Here is a 22,525-nt window from a genome sequence, read left to right on the forward strand (position 1 = left end):
TGGCACTGGGATGGAGGGGTCTTATCTGAGCACACAGTGGGGTGGAGGGGTCTTATCTGAGCAGACAGGACTTTGGGGGTTCTGTATGAACTTGTAGACCTCCAGAAGAACGTGGGGTGGGAGAGGCATGAGGGAGTAAATTGAGGGTGGGATGGGGGCAGCCATTCCCCAGAAAGGAGCTTCTATATTTAGGATCTATATATGGTATTGAGGGGTATGTTAACAGCTCCTGAAATTGTGTGCCAACCTCTATTGTGTGTGTGTTTGGGAGCGGGTCTGTCAGCAGCTTTCATTAGCTTCCCAAGGGGTTCTCTGACTGATGTTTTCAAGAACTGCTGATTTTAGGAGGGAATGGAGGAGGCTCTGAGTGACCCGTGCCTCTGAGAGGGTAACCAGATTTGGCAAATACAAATCAAGCATGATCCGTTAAACTTGAATTTCAGGTAGACAATGAATTGGTTTTTTTCGTGTAGTCTTTGGGGAATACTAAGAAATCATTTGTTATTTATTTGAAGCTCAAGTTTCCCTGGGTATCCTGTATGTTATCTGACAGCCTTATTCTGTGTAACACATTACCTTTAAGAAATATGTCCACTTACCTTCTTGCCTTCTATGTACTTCTATTTTATTTATTTATTTTTGTGTTGCTGAGGATGCACCTTGGGCCTGGTGCATGCTGGGCAAGTGCTCCAGGGCTGAGCCACACCTTTTAACCTTCACAACAGCCCTAGGTTAGGGCTTCATATAGAAGGAGGCTTTTCCAGAATCTGGCCTCTCTGCTGCAGGGGCTGTAATTGAGTAAGGGGCCTGAGCAGGCACCAGCTCTGCTCCACCCCACCCCATCCTCTGGCACCTGCGTTTATTTTTCTCAGGCAAGCCTCCAACCTCAGAAAAGGGAAAGTAGGTCCTAATCCCACTGCAGGACCCCTGAGGAAACCTCTCCATTGGTTACTGCCAGTGGCCACTTTTCTAGATTCAGTGTCAGATGGGAAGGCTGCTTTGGAAGTTGGCCTGGAGGCTGCTTCCACCAGCCATGAGCTGTTTTCCCTGGGCTGTTAATGAGACACACACAAGAAGACTAATTAGAGCAGGTCTTGGGGTTTAATGACACACCACAGCTCAGATCACAGGTTTGTTGGAGGAAAGGAGCAGGAGACAGATGGAGGGCTCCTCAGGCTCCTAAGGCTGTGGCTTCTTCTTAGCCGCAGGGCTTCATGGTCCCTTCCACTAATGCTGTCCCATCTGTCTTTTGTGCAAACCGCAGATGATCAGCCTTGTGACAAAGGTAGGCCTGGTATTTGTCCCCTGTGCACACGAGTGAGGCTCCTTTCCTGTGGAACATCTGGGGCTGGATGGGCTGATTTTCCTTTCCCCATCTGTCTACAGCCAGATGTGTGGGGTGGGGATGGGATTCAAGGCCTCAAGGCCCTTTCCCTCCTACCAACATGAAGGGGCCATCCCCCCCTGGAATGGGTCTGTCGTGTGGTGCAGCTAGTAGGACCAAGAGAGGAGGGCAGGGCAGTGGGACTGTTCTTCTGCCTTATTCCCACTGGTCCCAACTCAGGACCAGGAAGAGATCTTCTGCCCAGAACTTCTGCCAGGGCTTGGGAAGGCTGTTGGGGCCTAAGCATGGAGAACTCCGTGAAGCAGAAGGAATTGTCCCAAATATGGTATTTTTCCTGAGTTCCTCTGGGACCACTCTGGAGGTTTCTGCCTGGCCATCCAAGAATTGGGTCCCTCTGGGCCTGAAGATGTGTCCAGCATGACTCACTAGCCTCCCTCCCTCTGTTTGGTTCGTAGAGACCTGTGACTGTGAGGGGTACTTCAAGGGGCACTATGTGGGTGAGTACCTGGGCTCTCCCCCAACACCCCCTCCCAGCCCCTGCACAGCTGTAGCCTCAGGCTTCTGAGTGGGGAAAGGCTCAGGCAGAGCACCTGGAGCCCAGGAGCTGGCCAAGAGCAGCCGGCCTGCGGGATCCTCTCCTCTGCATTGCTGTCAACCAGAAAAGGCGCTGAGCCTGTCCATCCCTGGGTCCCCCACCCCAGCTTTTACCCAGCCACTGGGGAAAGAGCCCTGGCTGGAAGGGCACACTGAGCACCATGTTAACACTAATTTTATCATCATTCTAACTGAAGTTTATTCAGTGTGACTGCCACCACCGTACATTCATGGCGTTTTTTTTTTTTAAACTGGTCTCCAAAGTACCTTCACTTTTTTTAAAATTTTAATCAGTTTTTTTTTAAGGCCTTAGAGACAGGCAAAAAGTCTTTTAACTTTTATTTTGAATTGATTTCAAACTTATCAAGTATTGGTAGAAATCGTAGGAAGAGCTCCCATGTCCTCACAGGAGATTCCCAGCTGTGAGCTGTGGCCCTGTTGGCCTCACCCTGCCCTTTCTACTCCTATGCATTTGTCTCCTAAGTCTTGGGAGAGTTAGATGCAGCCATGCCTCTTTACCCCTAAGTACCACAGCATGTATTTCCTGAGGACAAGGACATCCTCTTACCTAACTCAGGATGATGATCAATTTCTGGAAACTCAACATGCATACAATTCTACTATATACTCTTATTACAATTTCACCAGTTGTCCCAAAAATGTCCTTTAAAGCATTTTCCTGGATCCAGGATCCAATGTAGGACCACCCATTGCACATTTGCATTGCCATTTCATGGATTAGGGAATCAAGACTCAGAGAGACACAGAGATTTGCCCAAGGTCAGTTACATGCCAAGCAAAATAGTGACCTTGAACCCTACTCGGATGTTGGGGGGCCACCCTTTCATTATATCACTTTGCTCTCTGAACAGCCTCTTTCTAAACAGGAGGGTGGGGAGGTCAGTGGGGTCAGCCCTTCTACCAGGTCTGGCTAGGTAAGGAAGGTCTTTGCTGGGAGATCCTGGGACAGATGCCTCCATGTCTCTTTGATCCTCTCTAAGCTGGTCTCCGGAGGAGCTTCCGGCTAGGCTGCAGGGAGAGGCTGAGTGGCTCACAGGAAGGGAAGATGTGCGCCAGCGCTGAGTCCCCAGAGTTACTGACCTACGAGGAGGTGGCCAGGTACCAACAGCAGCCCGGTGAGCGGCCCCGCCTGGTGGTTCTGATTGGTAGGTGACATCCTGGGTTTCTGGGAAGTGGGCTGGTTTCCTCACCAGAGGCGTGAGGAGAAAGCTCAACTGGGACCCTGTCAGTCTTCCCTCTGTTTCCCAGGGTCTCTCGGAGCCCGACTCCATGAGCTGAAGCAAAAGGTGGTGGCTGAGAACCCACAGCGCTTTGGTGTTGCTGTTCCACGTAAGAAGGCTGGTGTGCGTGCTTGGGTGCCTGCAGAGGATTATTTCATGGGGACTTGATTCCTCATGTTTATCTTATTTCTTTTAATACTTTGGGTGTGAGGGACCACCAGGCACCACTTGCTGTGGCATATAGGCGTGATGGGAAGAGACTTGACTCAGTGGCGCGCTGAGATGCTCTCGGGTGGAAGCTTGGGGGGCCACCTGCTTGCTTCCCACAAGGGGAGGGAGGTGAGTCCAGAGCACATTGTAGACAGCAGTGGCCTCCACCTGACACCCAGGGGATCCCCACATCGGGGGTCTTCCATCCTCCTCTTCCCTGTGACTCTGACTCCTCTGCCCGCTGTCCTGCTTAGATAAGAGAGCAGGCCAGAGAAGTATTGCTTAGCACTCCCTTGTAGCTGGATTCCAGCCTGTCAGGGTTGGGGGTTCACTCCTGTGTAATGCCACCCCTGCCAATTCCTCGGGCTTCCTGCTGCTATAGGCAGCGTGGATGCAAAGACCCCTGGGCCACGGTCCTGGTCCTGAATGTGATGAGGATAATGATTAGGAGGAGGACGAGCAGGAGGACAGAAGTGCCATGTTCTTCACCAAGAGCTTTTGTGTGCAGAACCTTGGTTTGCCTTCCTGGTACCTCTGAGAAACCCATTCTGCAGAGGAGGACATTGAGGCTCCATGAGGTTAACTAACTTGCCCAGTGTCACACAGTTGATAAGTGAAGCCAAGATTGGACCAGGCAGCCTGCCCGCACCATGTGCTTAAGAACGGTACAAAGGCTTTTTTCTTCGCTGCTGCCTGCCACATCCTGCCCTTGGCTGTGGCTGGCCTCTTGGGACACTTATGCAGTGTGGATGCCTGGTGGCTACCAAGAGGGGATGCTATGGCAGCAGGAATAGAACTTTCCAGAGTGCCTACCAGAGCCTTTCTTTGACTCTACTGCTCTCCATGGAGTGTCGGGGCCCACAGCTTACCCTAGAGGCTGTTGGAATTGTCTCAGTTCCAAACTGAAGTGGCAGGGATATTGGGGAGCTGGTAAGGCTGTGGAGGCCATTCTGGCATCACAGCTGTGATGGGCCTAGGTGACTTCAGGGGCCTTCAAGATTGTCCTCGCTTGGTTTTAGGAACTAGAGGGTCAGGGATGGTTGCCAGAGACAGTGACTTTTATGCTGGGTGTTAAAGAGTAAATAGGAATTTTCCAGGCAAAGAAGAGCTTACTGTGCAGAGGGGCCGTGTGCAAAGGGATGTAGGTGTGACCTGGGGTAACCGAGCTGGGGACTGGGTTGTTAGTATGGATGACATGGCAGGAGGTGAAGCTGAGGCGAAGCTGAGTCAGAGGCTGGGCAGTCATGAAGGTCTTATGTGCTGTTGAGGTGTTGAAAAATCTAGTCTGTGGGTGAATAAAAGTTTTTAATCAAGGGAACGACCTGGAGAAATGACCTACTAGCTCTCCTAGTCCACGGGTTGGACTAGGATGCCACACAGAGAACACAGAGCATCCCATGTGTGCCCCAAGGGCCAAAAAACCCTTGTCCTTTTAAGTTCCTGTGTTTTCTTTTAGAAAAAGCTGCATGTTGCCTCATGGGTGCCCTTGCTTTGAAAGGACCTGATTATCCCCAGAAGTGTGCATCATTATGGAAATGGATGGGGGAGCCCTTGGGTTAAAAGTATTTCTTTGAGATCCAGCCCTGCTGAAACACAGCCAATCCATAATGGGCTGTCTGTCTTCATGCCTCCTTTTCTCTCAAAAAGAGAAATAAGTGAATAAAGAATTAAAAGCATAGAGCAGGGTCCAATGTATTTGTGGCACTCTTGCTCTCAGAAAAAGAAAAACAATAATGACCTAAAAACTAGGGTCCTTGGCTGAGTGTGGTGGTGTGCAGCTGCAATCCCAGCAGCTTGGGAGGCTGAGGCAGGAGGATCAAGAGTTCAAAGCCAGCCCTAGCAATAGCGAGGCGCTGAGCAACTCAGTGAGACCCTTTCTCTAAATAAAACACAAAATAGAGCTGAGAATGTGACTCAGTGGTTGAGTGTCCCTGAGTTCAATCCCTGGTATCCCCCCTCCCCCCAAAAAAAACTAGGGTCCTTAAAAGCCCCATCAAAAAAGGCAGTTCAGCAGACTGGCAAAGAGCATGAGATAAAGAGAGTGGCCCTGGCTCTACTGCCTACTAGCTGTGGGTCACTGAGCTGTGCTTAACTTCCCTGAACCTCAGTTTCCCCAGGTGTAAAATGGGAGGCTCCTTTTGCTTTCCCTGAAGAGTTGTGTGGATAAGTCTGGAAAAGGCACAGTACCTGACCCCCAGGACACTCAACGAATGCCCCCTGAGCGAGGGCACAGGTTGATGCTATTCTCATTCATTGTGATGTGACATCTCTTTGCCCAGGTCTCCTTTTTTTTTTTTTTTTTTTTTTAAAGATACCACCAGACCCAGAAAGAGCCACGAGAAGGAAGGGGTGGAGTATCACTTTGTGTCTAAGCAAGCATTTGAGGCCGACTTACATCACAGCAAGTATGTTGCTTGATGGGCCAGTTAGCCCTCGGCAGCTTGACCTCTAGGAGGGCTTCCAGAAGGGGCAGGGAAGTGGGGGAGAAGCTGTGTTGGGAAGTCCACTTTTTTTTTTTTTTAAACTACTTTGAGAAAGCTCAGGACCTAAAGTTCTCTTCCCCTGTGCTGGTGCTTTAGGTTCCTGGAGCATGGTGAATATAAGGAAAACCTCTATGGGACCAGCCTGGAGGCCATTCGGGCTGTCATGGCCAGAAACAAAGTTTGTTTGGTGGACGTGGAACCGGAAGTGAGTTCCTGGGCCAGCGGGGGCGTGTCTAATGAATGGAATTTATAACCTGGAGGATTGTAGCTACAGAACGTTTGCCCTCTGTCTAAGGAATTCTTAGTCTGAAAGTATGAAATATCAGATGTTAAATGTCCTTGGGTCTCTCTTTGAGAATAGAATGAAAACTTTGAACCCCTAAACATGTATCTCTATCTACAAATATTGCATTAATTAGAGGGAGCTCATAGACCCTTTGGTGGTCCACAGACCTAAGACAGTAACCCCTGCTTGGAGAAAATTACATAAAAAAAACTAGTGGCACCAGCCGGGCGCAGTGGCGCGTGCCTCTAATCCCAGTAGCTCTAGAGGCTGAGGCAAGAGAATCATGAATTCAAAGCCAGAATTAGCAATTTAGTGAGAGACATTAAGCATCTCAGAGAGATCCTTCTCTAAATAAAATATAAAAAAGGACTGGGGATGTGGTTCAGTGGTTAAGTGCCCCCGGGTTCAATCCTCAGTACCAAAAAACAAGAAAAACAGTCACACCCCCTGACCAGTTGCAGCATGACAGAGAATTAGATGTAAGTCCCCAGGCAAAGCTGGGGCTGAGCTCTGTGCCAGGCAGTCCTCCCCCAACCGCTCTGTGCCAGGCAGTCCTCCCCCAACCAGGACAAGTGAAATCAGTGGCATAGGGAACCCCTGGGGGAGACAATGGGTGAGGCAGTCTGGAGAGCAGTTTGAAAGGGAAAAAGAGGGAGGGAGATGTGACCCTGTGCGAGCTTCAAAGCCATTTCCAGTTCTGCACACCCAGCAAGCTGCGGGCTCCACAGGGGCCTGGCCATCTTTTTAACCTTGTCTTTCAGAAAAACTTCCAAGCTTTGAACTCATATGAGGAATTTTTTTTCCTTTATAGAAACAGATCTTTTATTTTATGATATAAACTGTAAGCTTATTTTACAGAAGTTGACTTGAAACATTTCAAAAAGCACATTTTGCCTATAAGGGAAAAGCCTCACTCATTTGGACTTACTGGGAGTTGGTGATCAAAATTCAAAGTCTCAATTTCAAAAGTTTTTTAAAAAAGTGATTTTATTGATCTTTGCATGTGCAGATAGGGCATGTAGCAGTTTAATACCAGTGTTTTTTGAATAGAGGTTCTGAGAGTGTAAATACTCATTAACTGTATGTATGATTTGCATATGGAAAACCCTAAAGTCTGCAAGTTCTTTCCAAGTAATCCCTTAGGTCATGTTTTCATTTGCTTTGCAAATCTTTTCTTTGACTCACAGAAGGAGGCATGCGTGATTGCACAGAGTTTGCATGAATGTAGACAAATTGATGATATTAGACAAAATAAATGCACATTGAATCCTGCTCCCTGGACTGTCAGGAATGGGCAGGTGGAGAGAGCCTGAGAAGGTTAATTGGAGCTAGAGGGATCTGAGCTAAAAAAGTCAGCGACTCTGAACTGAGGCTTTGGTTGTTCTTCAGGGTATGGCTGAGTTCAGTGTCAAGTAGAGGATGAGTAAGTGTGCAGCTAGTCTGCCCGTGAAGTCCATTGTCACCAGGACCTTTGCTGTTGAGGTTATGCGAGGGGAGTACCCGAGAATTGAGCTTTCAGAAAGGATGTTTCACAATAGAATATTTCAAAGGTGTGTAATTTTCCTGAACTTTCTTTTTCCAGGCACTGAAACAGCTGAGGACCTCAGAGTTCAAACCCTATATTATATTTGTAAAGCCTGCAATTCAGGAAAAAAGGAAGACACCACCTATGTCCCCAGCTTGTGAGGACACAGCAGCCCCACTTGTAAGTTTCAAGCTGATCCTTTCCTTTATGAAGGCTTAAAGGGGACGATTCTGGGGAATGTTTCTAGCTGCAGAAGGGTTCTTTCAGTGGAAGAGGGACAAAGGACATACCTTCTGCACGAGACTACCTTTCCATTTTGCCTATTGGCAAGATTAAGACAAGATGGTCACTTGGCCAGAAAGCTCGAGGTGAGATAGCTAGAAGTGCCTCCCAATCCAGGCAGGGTGGCCTTGCCTAGGCTCACCACCCCCACTCGCCCACATATGCAACTCCCTCCAGTAAGGGATTGACATCTGTCAGAGATCTGATCCGAGTGTGACAAACCACACTCATCTGTTGAACTCCTCAGCCAAACCCAAGTATTTTTTAAGTTGAATCAACAACTAACAAGGTCATTATCATTCATTTCAAAGTAGTTTGAAACAGGGCTGTGTCCCTGTAGTATGCTGTTTTTAAGTCCTTTAGGTATAGACCAAGGAGTAGGATAGCTGGGTCAGATGGTGGTTCCATTCCCAGTTTTCCAAGGAATCTCCATTCGGCTTTCCATATTGGCTACAACCAACTTGCAGACCCACCAGCAATAGAAACATTTGATAACTGTCATTTGACTGTAAATTGTCAAATGAAAACTCTGACCCCCCTCCCCGCCAAAATACCAAACATTTCCTATCCTCAGGAAACTCTTAATCTACTTTCTGTTGCTATAGATTCATCTTTTCTAAATATTTCATACAGATGGCATCATATATGTGTCCTTTTTTGTTGTTGTTGTTCTAATTAATTATACATGACAGCAGAATGCATTTCAACTCATTGTACACAAATGGAGCACAACTTCTCATTTCTCTGGCTGTACACGATGTAGAGTCACACCAGTCATGGCAGTCACACATGTACATAGGGTGATAATACCCATCTCATTCCACCATCCCTTCCCAGTCCTCTGTTGCTCATTCTGCTTCCAGGGGCTCAGGCTTCTCATGAGTCCATGCAGGAATAGGGAATTCTATCCTCCCCGTCCCTATAGAGACCCACTTTCAAAATATTCCCTCCTCTTCTCCCTTGTCACCAATTTTTACTTTCATGAGAGCATCTGCAATCTCAGGAGATGCTTTCTAAAGGTCCAGGAAACAGTGTTCGCGCGCTCCCACAGACAGTAGAAACCCAAGAGAAGATTGAAATAGCGCTTCTTCTTCTTTCCCNGGTGAGTACCTGGGCTCTCCCCCAAACCCCCTCCCTTCCCCTCACTCCCCTCTGCCCAATCCAACGTTATTTGGCCTTTTTTATCTGACTTCTTTTAATTAGTATATTTGTAAGTTCCATTCATATGTAAGTATCACATTCTTTTTTATTATTGAATAATATTCCATCATAAATAGTACTATATCTTGTTCCTTTGTCCATCAACTCATGGACATTGGATTGTTCTGTTTTCTGTTATCATGAATTATGTTGCTATGAACATTCATGTACAAACTTTTATGTGAACATATGTTTTTATTTCTCTTGGGGATAGACATGGGAGTGGAATTGCTGGTAATTGCTGTTTGACATTTGAAGGAATTCCAGTCTTCCAAGGCAGCCGTACCATTTTACCTTCCCACCAGCAGTATTCAAGGGTTCCACATTCCCCACATCCTCTCCAGTGTCTTTTTCATTACAGCCATCATAAGTGGGTATGAACTGGTATCACACTGTGGTTTTAATTGATATTTCTCCAGTGGCAAATGACATTGAGCATCTTTTCATGTGTGTATTGGCCGTTTGTGTATCCTCTTGGGAGAAATGTCTTTACATATATTTTGCCCATTTAAAATTAGATTACTGGGGCTGGGGCTGGGGCTCAGCGGTAGTGCACTTACCTGGCATATGTGAGGCACTGGGTTCGATTCTCAGCACCACGTATAAATAAAAAAAAAATAAAGGTCTATCGACAATCTCTCTATCTATCTATCTATATGAAATCAGATTACTGATTTTTTTGTTATTAAGTTGAAAGAATTCTATGTTCTGGGTATAAGTCCCTTATTGGATTATGATTTGAAAACATTTTCTCCCATTCTGTGGGGTTGTCTTTTCATTTTCTTGATAGTGCCATCTGAAGCTCAATATTAATTTTTTTTTTTTTTTGGTACTGGGGATTGAACCCAGAAGATCTTTACCACTGACCCAGCTACATCCAGAGCCTCCTCTAGTTGTTGAGGCTGGTCTTGAACTTGCAATTCTCCAGCCTCAGCCTCCCTAATTGCTAAGATTACAGGCATGTACCACTGCGTTTGTCATTAAAATTTTTGAATTTAACGCTTTTTCTTTTATCTTTTCAGTTTTTGGTGTCATATTTAAGAAACCATTGCCTAATCTAAAGTCATAAAGTTTTGCTCCTTTTTTAAAAAAAAATAGTTAATAGTTTTAACATGTGAAACTATCGTTCATTTTGATTTAATTTATGTAGATGGTGTGAGGTAGGGCGTCTAATTTTATTCTTTGTATGTGGATATAGTTTTCTCAGAAGGAAATTTTTTACCATTTTTAAAAATTTGATTATCTTGGCACCCTGTTGACCAAAAAAGTAAGGATTTATTTCTGGACTCTCAATTCTATTTTACTGATCTAGCCTTATGCCAAGACCACATTGTCTTGATTACTGTAGCTTTGTAGTAAGTTCTGAAAACAACAAGTTTGAGTCTTTTGACTTTTTTTATTTTTCAAGATCATTTTGACTCTTCTGGGTTATGTTTCCATATAAATTTTAGGATCAACTTACAAATTTGTTTTTACTTTTTTTAATTATAAATATTTTAGAATTTAATGACCATGGGGAAAAGCTTATTTAAAAAAGAATAAAAAAGGCATAAAGGGGAGTAAGAATCAGCTCCTTAAGATACAAAGGAAGGTCTGCCAAATCATAAGGTCTTCAGGAAGTGCTTGCTTTTTAAAAAATTTTTTGGTACTGGGGATTGAACTCAGGGGCACTCAGCCACTGAGCCACTCCCCAGCCCTATTTTGTATTTTATTTAGAGACAGGGTCTCACTGAGTTACTGAGTTGCTCAGTGCCTCACCTTTGCCGAGGCTGGCTTTGAACTTGCAATCCTCCTGTCTCAGCCTTCTGAGCCACTGGCATTACGGGAATGTGCTACCATGCCTGGCAGTGCCTGTTTTTTAGGAGCCAGAGCACCTTGACCGATAGCTGGCATTGGAGGGGACTGCAGGCTTTTACTGGTGTCCTTCTGGCCTGACCAATTTTGCCATCTAGTCCATCTCCTTTAGTGCTCGCCATCAAACTGCTCTAGGCGACTGGCTGATGTTTTTTGTCTCTGGGTCATTTTAATTGTGAAATCCCACTTTGCTTCTCTCCAGCTGTGTCCCACTGTCCTGAAGCCATAATCATTTTCAACATGAATAGACACCAAGGTCATAGCAAGACTGTTCAAATACAACGTGCCCAGCTCTGCTCCCAGAGACTCTGACCTGGAAGACTGGCATGGGGCTCAGTCAACATTTTTTTTAACACACATACTTTCATATGATTTTAATGTATGTAGGCAAACACCAGACCATGTTTGAAAAAAAAGTCTTATATAAGGCCTGAGGGTTTTTGTTGTTGTTGTTTTAACACTAAATATTTGTCCACTGTCTGGCCCTTGAGTTTCAACTAGGGGGGATCCATAGAAGACCCTCTGGGCATATCCTTTGTCTATTTCTTTGCTATCCCACAAATTGATGGGGCTTCTACCTTCTGATCCATTATGTGGATCCAAAATGGGGACAAGGGATATGGCATGGGGTGGGGACTGAGACTCTTAGTGAAGTCACAGAGATGAGTTCCATTTTTACTGGCCAGGAGAAAGGTGCAGGAGATTTATTATGGATGCAAAGGAAATATTATGCATTTCACTCTCTTAGACATTTACTGGAGTTCTTGAGATGCAAATATTTATTAAGAAGATTTCGGGACTTGTGGCAAAAATTTTCCTTCTGTAATTTCTCAAAAGTCTAAAAGCCTCCGGATGAACCACGTGGGCGCCTGCAGGAAGGCAGATTGCGGAAGCAGCAGACGGGGCTGTGGGGCATGAGTGGAGCTGGTTGGGGACAGTGGGACTAAAGATGTAGGAGCCACATGGGGACACTGCAGAGTGCTTCTGAGTATGAGGGCAGCCCAGAAAGATTGTAGAAAGATGAAGTACCTCCCAACTGAAGCCAGATTTTCTTCTCCTGGGGGAAAGAAGAAGAAGCGCTATTTCAATCTTCTCTTGGGTTTCTACTGTCTGTGGGAGCGCGCGAACACTGTTTCCTGGACCTTTAGAAAGCATCTCCTGAGATTGCAGATGCTCTCATGAAAGTAAAAATTGGTGACAAGGGAGAAGAGGAGGGAATATTTTGAAAGTGGGTCTCTATAGGGACGGGGAGGATAGAATTCCCTATTCCTGCATGGACTCATGAGAAGCCTGAGCCCCTGGAAGCAGAATGAGCAACAGAGGACTGGGAAGGGACAGGAAGGGAGGGAGGTGAACACCAGCCGCAAATTTCATGTTGTAATTTTTCTTAGAGTAGATTGGCCACTTTCCTTTCTTCCATAAACCAGGCTGTTAGTCAGCTACATTCCTGAAATTCTACTTCGTAGTGATTCTTTTGAATGAAGAAGAGAGGACTTCCCAGGTCGGATAATACTAGGTTTTGGTCTACACCTTTGATGTTAGGTGTTAGGAAAGCAATCTTGATTAAAGAAATCAGGTTGCCTAAGGAGATGGAGAGTGGTCAGAGTTGTCCCAGCCCTTTCTTAAACCATTTTACCTTGTCTACTCTGTGTTTGGCCTTGGCATGAAGAGATGAAAAGAAGAATCAAGGCTGGGAGAGGTGGTGGCACACGCCAGTAATCCCAGCGATTTAGGAGCCTGAGGCAGGAGAATTGCAAGTTCAAAGCCAGCCTTAGCAACTTAGGGAGACCTTGTCTCTAAATAAAATATAAAAAGGGCTGGGGGTGTGGTTCAGTGGTTAAGCGCCCCTGGGTTCAATCCCTGGTACAAAAAAAAAAAAAATCAAGTTCTACGTGGTTATTTTAAGAATCTTTAGAGGGATATTAGAGTTACACATTCTTTATCTTCTCCCCGCCCCCATCATTTCCTGAAGTGCTTTCTTTGTTTTTATACAGTTAAAATTATTTGTAATTCTTGCCATTATTTAACCCGTATATTTCTTTGCAACCCCATGATACTACTTCTTGGAAAACACTGTTGGGGCAGCATTTATATATTGACATATATACAAAGATACAAACTCGACGTTCCCCCAAAGAAGCTTGTATTTTCAGCTTATAGATCCTCAGTGGGTGTTTTGGGAGAGAATGACTGGACAATGTCTGCTGTCCACTAACTTGCTTTGAAGTTTGATCTGTTTTCACTATACTCTGTTCTCATGTATGCAGTTGGTTAATAGCGGGACATCGTCATCCACTCATCCCTTAAAAATTAAAGGTGGGGACATTGCTGAGCACAAAGGCAATATATAGGTTTCTTGTGGGGGGAAAAAGCCAAGGTTCTCTGTACTGCCTCTTTCCTGCAGGATGAGGAGCAGCAAGAGATGGCTGCCTCTGCCGCCTTCATTGACCAGCATTACGGGCACCTGATGGACACTGTGTTGGTGAAGGAAGACCTGCAGGGTGCTTACAGCCAGCTCAAGGTGGTCTTAGAGAAGCTGAGCAAGGACACTCACTGGGTACCTGTTAGTTGGGTCAGGTAACTTTATCCCAGAACATCCAGGCTGGAGGGGACCTTGAAGACCATGTAGTCCAGCCTCCCTCACCTTACCATCCAGAAACCTCAATTCAGAGAGGGGCAGAATTTTCCACAAACTCCATCATCGAGAAAAGTAGAAATGGAAAGTCTTGTCTGTTGTTGGCTTTTGTCTGTTATTTTTTACTTGCACCCCTTTAGCTCATGAGTTAAAAGGGGCATGTCACAAAACCACACGTCATTCATTAAAGTATCCCAGGCAAGTGGACCTTGATTCTTTGTACCAAAGTTAAGTAGCCACTGTCTTATAGTGGTGGTGGTGGTGGTGGTGAATTTATAGAGTACTGATTTGCAGCAATGTTTAAGCTTTATGAACAGTGAAACTGCATTTATCCAGCTCTTTTGGAAGCTAAGATGTATCCAAGGGGATTTTTCATGCATCTGAAGTTCCCCTGTCTTCCAGCTCCAGACTTGCCTGGTAATAGAAAAATTGGTTCCCTGCCTTTTTAAATAGTGAGCGTACATGAATTCTTTTCTGGAAGGCTGAGGCACACTTAATGGTCCACATGACTCACTGAACTATTCTATAAAGCAGTAGTGCCTTTAGGGACTCTTGAGGAATGTAAGGCTGCTTTTCCCCTTTCTGAATACCCTCATGCTCCTAAAACTGAGTCCTTGCTTTGTTATTTGGTCTATTGCATCAGTTCTCCCTCTTGTTATTGACAATGGCCTTGGTTAACTGTCCTCACCTTCAGGTTATTAGGGCTCCTGTTCTAGATCATAGGGAACGGGATGACCCCCGCCCCCATCAAAACTATGTCTAAGCCATGATAAATCAGTTCTGCCAAAATAAAAGTATATAGACTCAGAACATGGGCCTGATGGGTTGTCTCTGAGCAAAAGTGACTAATGTCACGCAGCTTTGTGATCCATTTTAGCTGCTCAGAGGAACAGCCGATGTGTTTTTTTCTGTGTTGAGTGCAATGCTAAGACCTTTACATACACAACTTTCACAAATACCTCAAGCCAGTGACATGGGATTCTTATCATTTCAGTTTATAATTGAGATAAAATGAGGCTTAGAAAGCTTAGCTGGCACGGTGGCGCATGCCTGTAATCCCAATGACTCGGGAGGCTGAGGCAGGAGGACTGAGAGTTCAAAGCCAGCCTCAGCAACTTAGCCAGGCCCTCTTTCTAAATAAAATACAAAAAGGGCTGGGAATGTGGGGATGTGGCTCAGTGGTTAAGCACACCTGGGTTCAATCCTGAACCAAAAAAAAAAGAAAGAAAGAAAGTTTAAATAATGTACCCAAGCGTACACAGCTTAAAAAAAAATGGCATAGCTGTTATATTTGAGCCTAAATCTTCCTAATACCAGAGATGGTTCTTTTTTTTCTTTACTTTTGGTACCAGGCATTAAACCCAGAGTCGCTTAACCACTGAGCCATATCCCTAACCCCCCTCTTTTATATATATATATATATGTATGTTTATTTTTTAGTTGTAAGTGGACGTCTTCATTTTATTTTAATGTGGTGCTGAGAATTGAACCCAGTACCTCTCATGTGCTAGGCGAGCGCTCTACCACTGAGGCACACCACAGCCCCCAACCCCTTTTTAAAAAATGTTTTTTAGCTGAATGCAGTGGCACACATCTGTAATCCCAGCAGCTCAGGAAGCTGAGATAGGAGGATCCCAAGTTCAAAGCCAACCTTAGCAATGGTGAGGTGCTAAGCAACTCAGTGAAACCCTGTCTCTAAATAAAATACAAAATAGGACTGGGGATGTGGCTCAGTGGTCAAGTGCCCCTGAATTCAATCCCTGGTACCCGCCCCCCCCTCAAAAAATTTTTTTTAGTTATTAATGCACCTTATTTTATTCATTTATTTATATGCAGTGCTGAGAATAGAACCCAGTGCCCCACACATATGAGGCAAGCGCTCTACCGCTAAGCCAGCTCTCCCAGCCCTTTTTAATATTTTATTTAGAAACAGGGTCTCGCTGAGTTGCTTAGGGCCTCACTAAGTTGCTGAGGCTGGCTTTTAACTTGGTGATCCTCCTGCCTCAGCCTCCCAAGCCATTGGGATTACAGGCATGTGCCACTGCGCCCAGCAAGAGAGATATGGTTCTTAACCACTATGTAATACTGCCTCACTCTTTTGTGGCTCCATACTTAAAGCTACCCATTAAATAACTGACTTACAAGGGAGGTGTGTTCATAGCTGGAGTTAGCAATAGTATGTAACATGTCTGTAGCTTCTAAGACTGCAAAGAGATTGCTTACACATGTCTACATTTTCAGGCTCTCTTTTTACCCCATTCTGAGTTGAAATGTACTCATGAAGAGATAAAGGAGACCAGGTCACAGGTGAAGCACCAGGGAGAGGGTCTGCTGCCCATTTAGAAATTTCTATTTTACCTTCTTGTACAAGGACTCTGTGCAACTCTCTAGCTCACTACCCTGGCAGGCCCAACTACCAGGATCATATTCTTCAGAACTTTCTAGCAAAAGGTTGGAGACCTCCTTTTGCTTACAAAGTATTGGATTCTTATCAAGGGAAATTGGTCTTGAGTTATTCCACAGAGAACCAGGCCAGGGAAAGTCGCTGCCCCATGAAGGGTAGGTGGTAAGTGCAAAGTTGTTAGGCAGGAGACTGGTATCTGAAGTCTACTTCCAGATTGGCATGGTGGCTCATGGCTATAATCCCATCGATTTTGGAAGCTGAGGCAGGAGGATTGCAAGTTCAAATTCAAGGTCAGCCTCAGCAGTTTAGCAAGAGCCAGTCTCAAAATTAAAAAAGAAAAAGTGGGGGTGGGGGGAGCTGGGGATGTGGCTTAGTGGCACAGCATCCCCAGGTTCAACCCCTAATACCCTTGCCCCCGCCCCTCTCAAAAAAAGTCTACTCCCAGGCAAAAATACTTAGATAAAAATAACTTTTGAATACCCTGTAGGGAGGGCACCATGGTGGAGACCCTATGAAGTCTCACCTGAGTGATTTGTCTTCCAGGGTTGGCATACAGTGATTGGGCACCAGATAATGATGTTTTCTGCATTTCATACTACTCAACAGACATTATCTGCTTCTTACTCCGTCTTTTTACCCAATTCTGAGATGAAATGTACTGAATCTCTTTACATGTATTATAAGCAAGGTGTTAAAATGAGCTTGCCTTATTTCCTGTCAAGGTAACCTTCTTACCCTCAAGACAAGCTGGTCTACAGCTGTTTGTCTGCACCAGATCTTTGGGAGTAGAAAGAATAGGGCCTCAGGGACAGAGGTCATTTAGAAGGCATATTTTTGCAGTCTGTAAAAAGCAGAAAAGTGGTTTTTTTTTTAATGCACCTGTTTAAAATATATACTGATGTGATATATATAAATGCAATTCTAAATTCCATTCCAACTAGCAGTATGTAAGTTCTGAGCCCTGAGGGGAAATGTTTGCAGAAGTTCATCGCTGTTTCAAATCTCATTGAAACCCCTCAAGATGTACCTTTTGTTTTCTTGGGCCTTTAAACACAGGTAAGTCCTCTTCCTGTTTCTAGAGCCAGAGGGATTGTGAACTCTGGAGGAATTTTCTAGGTCAGGGATGTTAAATGAGTGGCATATGGGTTGCCACTCGTTCCTGCACCTGTAGCAGGCGTTACTCATTGATCACAGCACTCTCCTGTCAAATCTAGGCACTGCCTTTGGATCTTTCAGGACAGTGTTCAGTATCAATTGAGCAGAATTAGCAAGTGAGTTAATCTTGCTGCCAACCTTGATCCAGTGATGAGTAGCCTTTCCTCCACCCACTCCACTCCCTGCAGGAAGTGGGTTTAAGAAAGTTACAACCATCTGTCATTCACACATGGTGCTCAGATGGGAGCACATTTGCCAATGGTGCTTTTGCCACTGTATGTTCAAATACACACATGCTTTAAAGCATATGGACAATCGCATTGCATCTACTTATTTGGTGTCACTTCATCTATACCACCAATCATATTTATATCATCCAGACAATGATAGATCTTGCTGATTTATTTAATAATTTAAGATTTTCAGCATATGCATAAAGCTCATTTTAAAATCAGTTAGGCTGGGTGTGGTGGTGCACGACTATAAATCCCAGAGATTAGGGAGGCTGAGGAAGGAGGATCACAAACTCGAGGCCAGCCTCAGCAACTTAAAGAGGCCCTAAGCAACTTAGCAAGACCCCGTCTCAAAATAAAAAATAAGGGCTGGGGTTGTGGCTCAGTGGCAGTGCGCTTGCCTTGCACATGTGAGGCACTAGGTTCGATCCTCAGCACCACATAAAAATAAATAAACAAAATAAAGACATTGCATCCATATATAACTAAAAAATATTTATAAAAAATATAAAGGTCTGGGGATGTGGCTCAGTGGTTAAGCACCCCTGGGTTCAATCCCTGGTACAAAAAAAAAAAAAAAATAATATATATATATATATATATATATATACACACACACACACACACACAATTGGAAACTGTGCAAAGAGAAACTATGGAGGCTTGAAAGAAGCACCACACATTTATTAAATTCTGAAAACAAGAACAATCAATCTTTCTTTTTTCCTCCCTTGTGCTGGGCATTGAACCCAGGGCCTCATATATGCCAGGCAAGTGCTCTCTCTGCCACTGACTATATCCCCATCAATTTGGAGTCCTGCATTTGGTGTAATTATCCTAAAAGGATGAAGGGGAATAAATATGTTATTGGAAGAAGGGAAACACAATTTGTGGAGACCTTCCTTAAAGGTAATTCTCCAAACAAAGTAACAGAGGAAGGCGGGGATCCTCAGAAAGGAAAAAAACGACAAAACAGAAGAAAACAGTTCACTATCATTCACCTCATGAGTTTCTTTATTTTATGGTTGAAGCAAAAGTAATATCATCTTCTGATGTAGTACTCATACTTTATCCACAAGATACTGTAGTACTCAGAATCTTGTGGAGGAATTCAGATAATTATGTTTTTAAAATGAGGAGGGGACGGGGGCTGTGGCTCAGTAGTGGAGCTCTTGCCTAGCATGCATGAGGCACTGGGTTCGAACCTAGTGCCTCACATGTGCAAATAAATAAATAAAACTAAATAAACAAAATAAAGATATTGGGTCCATTTACAACTAAAAATATTTTTTTTAAAAAAGTAAGGAGGTATTTTGGTTTAGATATGTCCTCTGGAAGCTCATGTGTGAGACAATGCAAAAATGTTCAGAAGCACAATGATTAGATTGTGAGGGCTTTAACCTAATTAGTGGATTAATCCATTGATATGGATCAACTGGGTGGTAATTGCAGGCAGGTAGGGTATAGCTGGAGAAAGTATGTCATTGGGGGTTTATATTATGTCTCTGGTGAGCCAGGCTCTCGTGCTGATTCCTGGTTGCTATGTCCTGAGCTGCTTTCCTCTGCTATGCCCTCGTACCGTGATGTTCTGCCTTCCCTCAGCCCCAGAGCTATGTAGTCTGCCAACCATGGACTGAACCTCTGGAACCTGAGACAAAAATAAACTTTTCCTCTGCTAAGTTGTCCTAGTCAGGTATGTTGGTGATAGTGATTCAAAAGCTGATTAAAGCAGAGGACAAAAGGATCAATTAAAAGGCAGTGGGCCAGTGTGGTGGCCCATGTCTGTAATTCCCACTACTCAGGAGGCTGAAGCAGGAGGAATGCAAGGTTGAGGCCAGTTTAGGCAACTTACCAAGACCCTGTCTCAGAATAAAAATAAAAAGGGATAGAGATGTGTCTCAGTGGAAATGCCTGCTGAGCATGCACACAGTGCCCTGGGTTCAATCCCCAACACCACACACACACAAACACAAAATATTAGCAGAATAGATGAGAAAACGATTCAATGACATGCTATCTACAAATGTATGCTTCTTTAAATGTGATACATAGGTAGGCTGAAAGTGAAAATATAATCATCTATCATGCAAACATAAATGTTAAAAAGCAATAGTGCCTATATTAATATCAGAGAGTCAAATTCAAAGAAAAAAAAAGAAATTACTAGAGACAAAGAGGGACATTATATAATGATAAGAGAATCAATCCAACAAGAAGATACAGCAATCCTAAATGTGTCTACACCAACACCAGGGCTTCAGAATAGATGAAGCAAAAACTGACAGAACTGAAAGGAAAATTAACCAAATCCACAATTATTGCTGGGGATTTCGACACCACACTCTTGCAATAATTGATAGAACTACTAGATAGAAAATCATCAAGATCTAGAACTGAACTGTAGTGCCTAACAATGTTTATGGAAGACTCTACCAATATTGACACAAAACATGTTCTCAAAAAACATGTTTTTTCAACTTTTTTTTAAAAATATTTTTTAATTGTTGATAGACCTTTATTTATTTATTTATATGTGATGCTGAGAATTGAACCCAGTGCCTCACACATGCTAGGCAAGTACTCTACCACTGAGCTACATCCCCAGCCTTTTAAAAATGTTTTTTTGTAGATGGACAGAATATTTTTATTTTATTACTTATTTATTTTTATGTGATGCTGATGATCAAACCCAGTGCCTCATATGTGCTAGGTAAGCACTCTACCACTGAGCTACAGCCCCAGCTCTCTTTTAAATGCCCATAAAATATGCACCTAGATAGATCATATCCTGGGTAAGAAGACAACCATCACAAACTTAAAAGAATTGAAATTATAGAGTTGTTCTCTGGATATAGTGGAGTCAAACTACAAATCAATAAGAGGACAACAGGAAAACCTCTAAATGAAACTGTACTCAAAGGAACTCCAACTGAGCAGTTCATGGAAACTTCCTGGAGCACAGACTCTCAAATGTTGAAAATGAACAGGTGTCAAGCAAAGAGGAAGAACTGTGGATCTCCCAGCCAGAGGAGACAGCATAACAATTAATGGGAAGAGAAAAATCACAAGTCTCTATTAGCTAAAAAAGGCCAGGAGTGAAGAGTTAACAAGGTTACATAAATCTGTCATTTTGTGGAAGTCTAGCATCTGATCATCCTAATTTGGGGCAAACTTCCTGTCTTGTTCCTGGTGAGAGGCAGAGCCCATATCTCAAAGTGGAAAAAACAACAACAACAAAAAAATAAATCATGTATCACCTTCTCAGACTCCCTTGCAGTTAAGGAATGGGCAGAGGATCTATTTACACCAATCAGATATACCTTCTCTGAAATGGAATTGGGGCTAGTGACAGAACATCGGAGACAATGATGAATTTTTAAAGGTAGCAGTGGCAGTTCAAGTTCTAGTTCAAGGAACAGCCATGCAAGCTGTATCATCTGCAGAACAGGTCTCCTTTTATGTGGTCTTTTATTTACAGGGATGAACTCAGGGTGCTTAACCACTGAACAACATTCCCAGCCATTTTTATTTTTTATTTTGAGACAGGGTCTTGCTAAATTACTGAGGCTGGTTTTGAATTTACAATCCTCCTGCCTCAGCCTCCAAAGAAGCTGGGATTACAGGCATGCGCCATTGTGCCAGGCTGAATTTATATTTTTTAATAAACTATTTCACTACTTATATCAGAAAGTTGAGTTTTGTTTATTGAAATTAAGATTTCATACTGGTAGAGGCTACAAAGATAGGGACAAGATCATAGAATGCCTTTTATGTCATAATTAAGGTGATGGTCCATTATGAAAGAATGGCAAGTCACTGGAGGTAGTAAGCTAGAAAGTGATATGGATATATTTTTCATTAATAATACCAGTCATAAATCACAAGCGCCTAGCCAGGCATGGTGGTGCACACCTGTAATCCCAGCTTCTGAGGAGAACAAGGCAGGAGGATTGCAAATTTGAGACAAGCCTCAGCAGCTTAGCAAAAAAAAAAGTAAAGTAAAAAGGGCTGGGGATGTAGCTCAGTGGTAGAAAGCCTCTGGATTCAACCCCGAGTACCTGAAAAACAAATGAAAAAAATTCTAATAAATCACAAATGCTTGAAATATGGAAGGTAGCACATACAGAGACTGAGAATTAGGACTTGTCAATTTGAGCTATGCTGGAGTGGGAAGGGAGATGTGATTAAAGAGAAGGGTAAAGGATGACCCCCAGAGTGTCTAGAAGAATGGTTGTTCCTCAAACTGAGATTAATTGGAACCAGTTATATTACTTTGATTTTTTTCCTTTAACCTTTGTATTGTGAAATAATAGTAGATTTACATTCATGCTTGCAATCCCAGCAGCTTGGGAGGCTAGGGCGGGAAGATCACAAGTTCAAGGTCAGCCTTGGCAAAAGCAAGGTGCTAAGCAACTCAATGAGACCCTGTCTCTAAATAAAATACAAAATAGGGCTGGGGATATGGCTCAGTGGCTGAATGCCCCTGAGTTCAATCCCCATTACCCGCCCCAAAAAAAGAATAATATGGAGATATTCTGTGAATCCCTTACCCAGTTCCCCCCAGAGGTAGCATAGTGCAAAACTATAGTATGATATTGACAGGATATTGACATTGATATAGTCAAGATACAGATCACTTTCATCATTGATAAGTTGGACATCATCAAAATAAAAATATCTCACTGTGTGAAAGACCTTGTAAAGAGTCCCCGAAAGAGAAATTACAGACTGGGAGAAAATATGTGCAAACCATACATCTAACAAAGGATTTGTATCTAGATTATGTAAATAACTCTCAGAATTCAATATTCAAAAAAATGAGCAAAAGACATGGATAGTCACAGACATTTCCCCAAAGAGGATATACAGATGGCAAACAAGCACAGGAAAGATGTTCAACTTCATTAACCATTAAAGAAATGCAAATTAAAATCACATGAGATGTCACTACACACATACCAGAATGGCTAACATTAAAAAAAAAAGATAATATCAAATATTGCTAAGGATGTAGAGAAACTGGATCACTTATCCATTGGTGGTGGGAATGTAAGATGGTCTGGAACACAATTTTGTAG

At 43.6% G+C, this 22,525-nt stretch overlaps 1 protein-coding gene across 2 annotated transcripts in view; it reads left to right on the plus strand.

Annotated features, from left to right (window-relative positions):
* Positions 1–13,857, plus strand: part of Mpp3 (MAGUK p55 scaffold protein 3) — a 28,693-nt gene extending 14,836 nt beyond the window's left edge. For both annotated transcript variants that reach the window (XM_048790595.1, XM_048790602.1), the window contains 8 exons: positions 1,265–1,285; positions 1,801–1,842; positions 2,941–3,105; positions 3,209–3,289; positions 5,702–5,795; positions 5,970–6,078; positions 7,742–7,864; positions 13,425–13,857. In XM_048790595.1, the coding sequence (XP_048646552.1) occupies positions 1,265–1,285; positions 1,801–1,842; positions 2,941–3,105; positions 3,209–3,289; positions 5,702–5,795; positions 5,970–6,078; positions 7,742–7,864; positions 13,425–13,601 (812 nt within the window). In that variant the 3' untranslated portion in view covers positions 13,602–13,857. The remainder of the gene's footprint in view (positions 1–1,264; positions 1,286–1,800; positions 1,843–2,940; positions 3,106–3,208; positions 3,290–5,701; positions 5,796–5,969; positions 6,079–7,741; positions 7,865–13,424) is intronic.
* Positions 13,858–22,525: the final 8,668 nt, after the last annotated feature.

Source organism: Marmota marmota, unplaced genomic scaffold (genome assembly GCF_001458135.2).
Source record: "Marmota marmota marmota unplaced genomic scaffold, marMar, whole genome shotgun sequence".
NCBI lineage: Eukaryota > Metazoa > Chordata > Mammalia > Rodentia > Sciuridae > Marmota > Marmota marmota.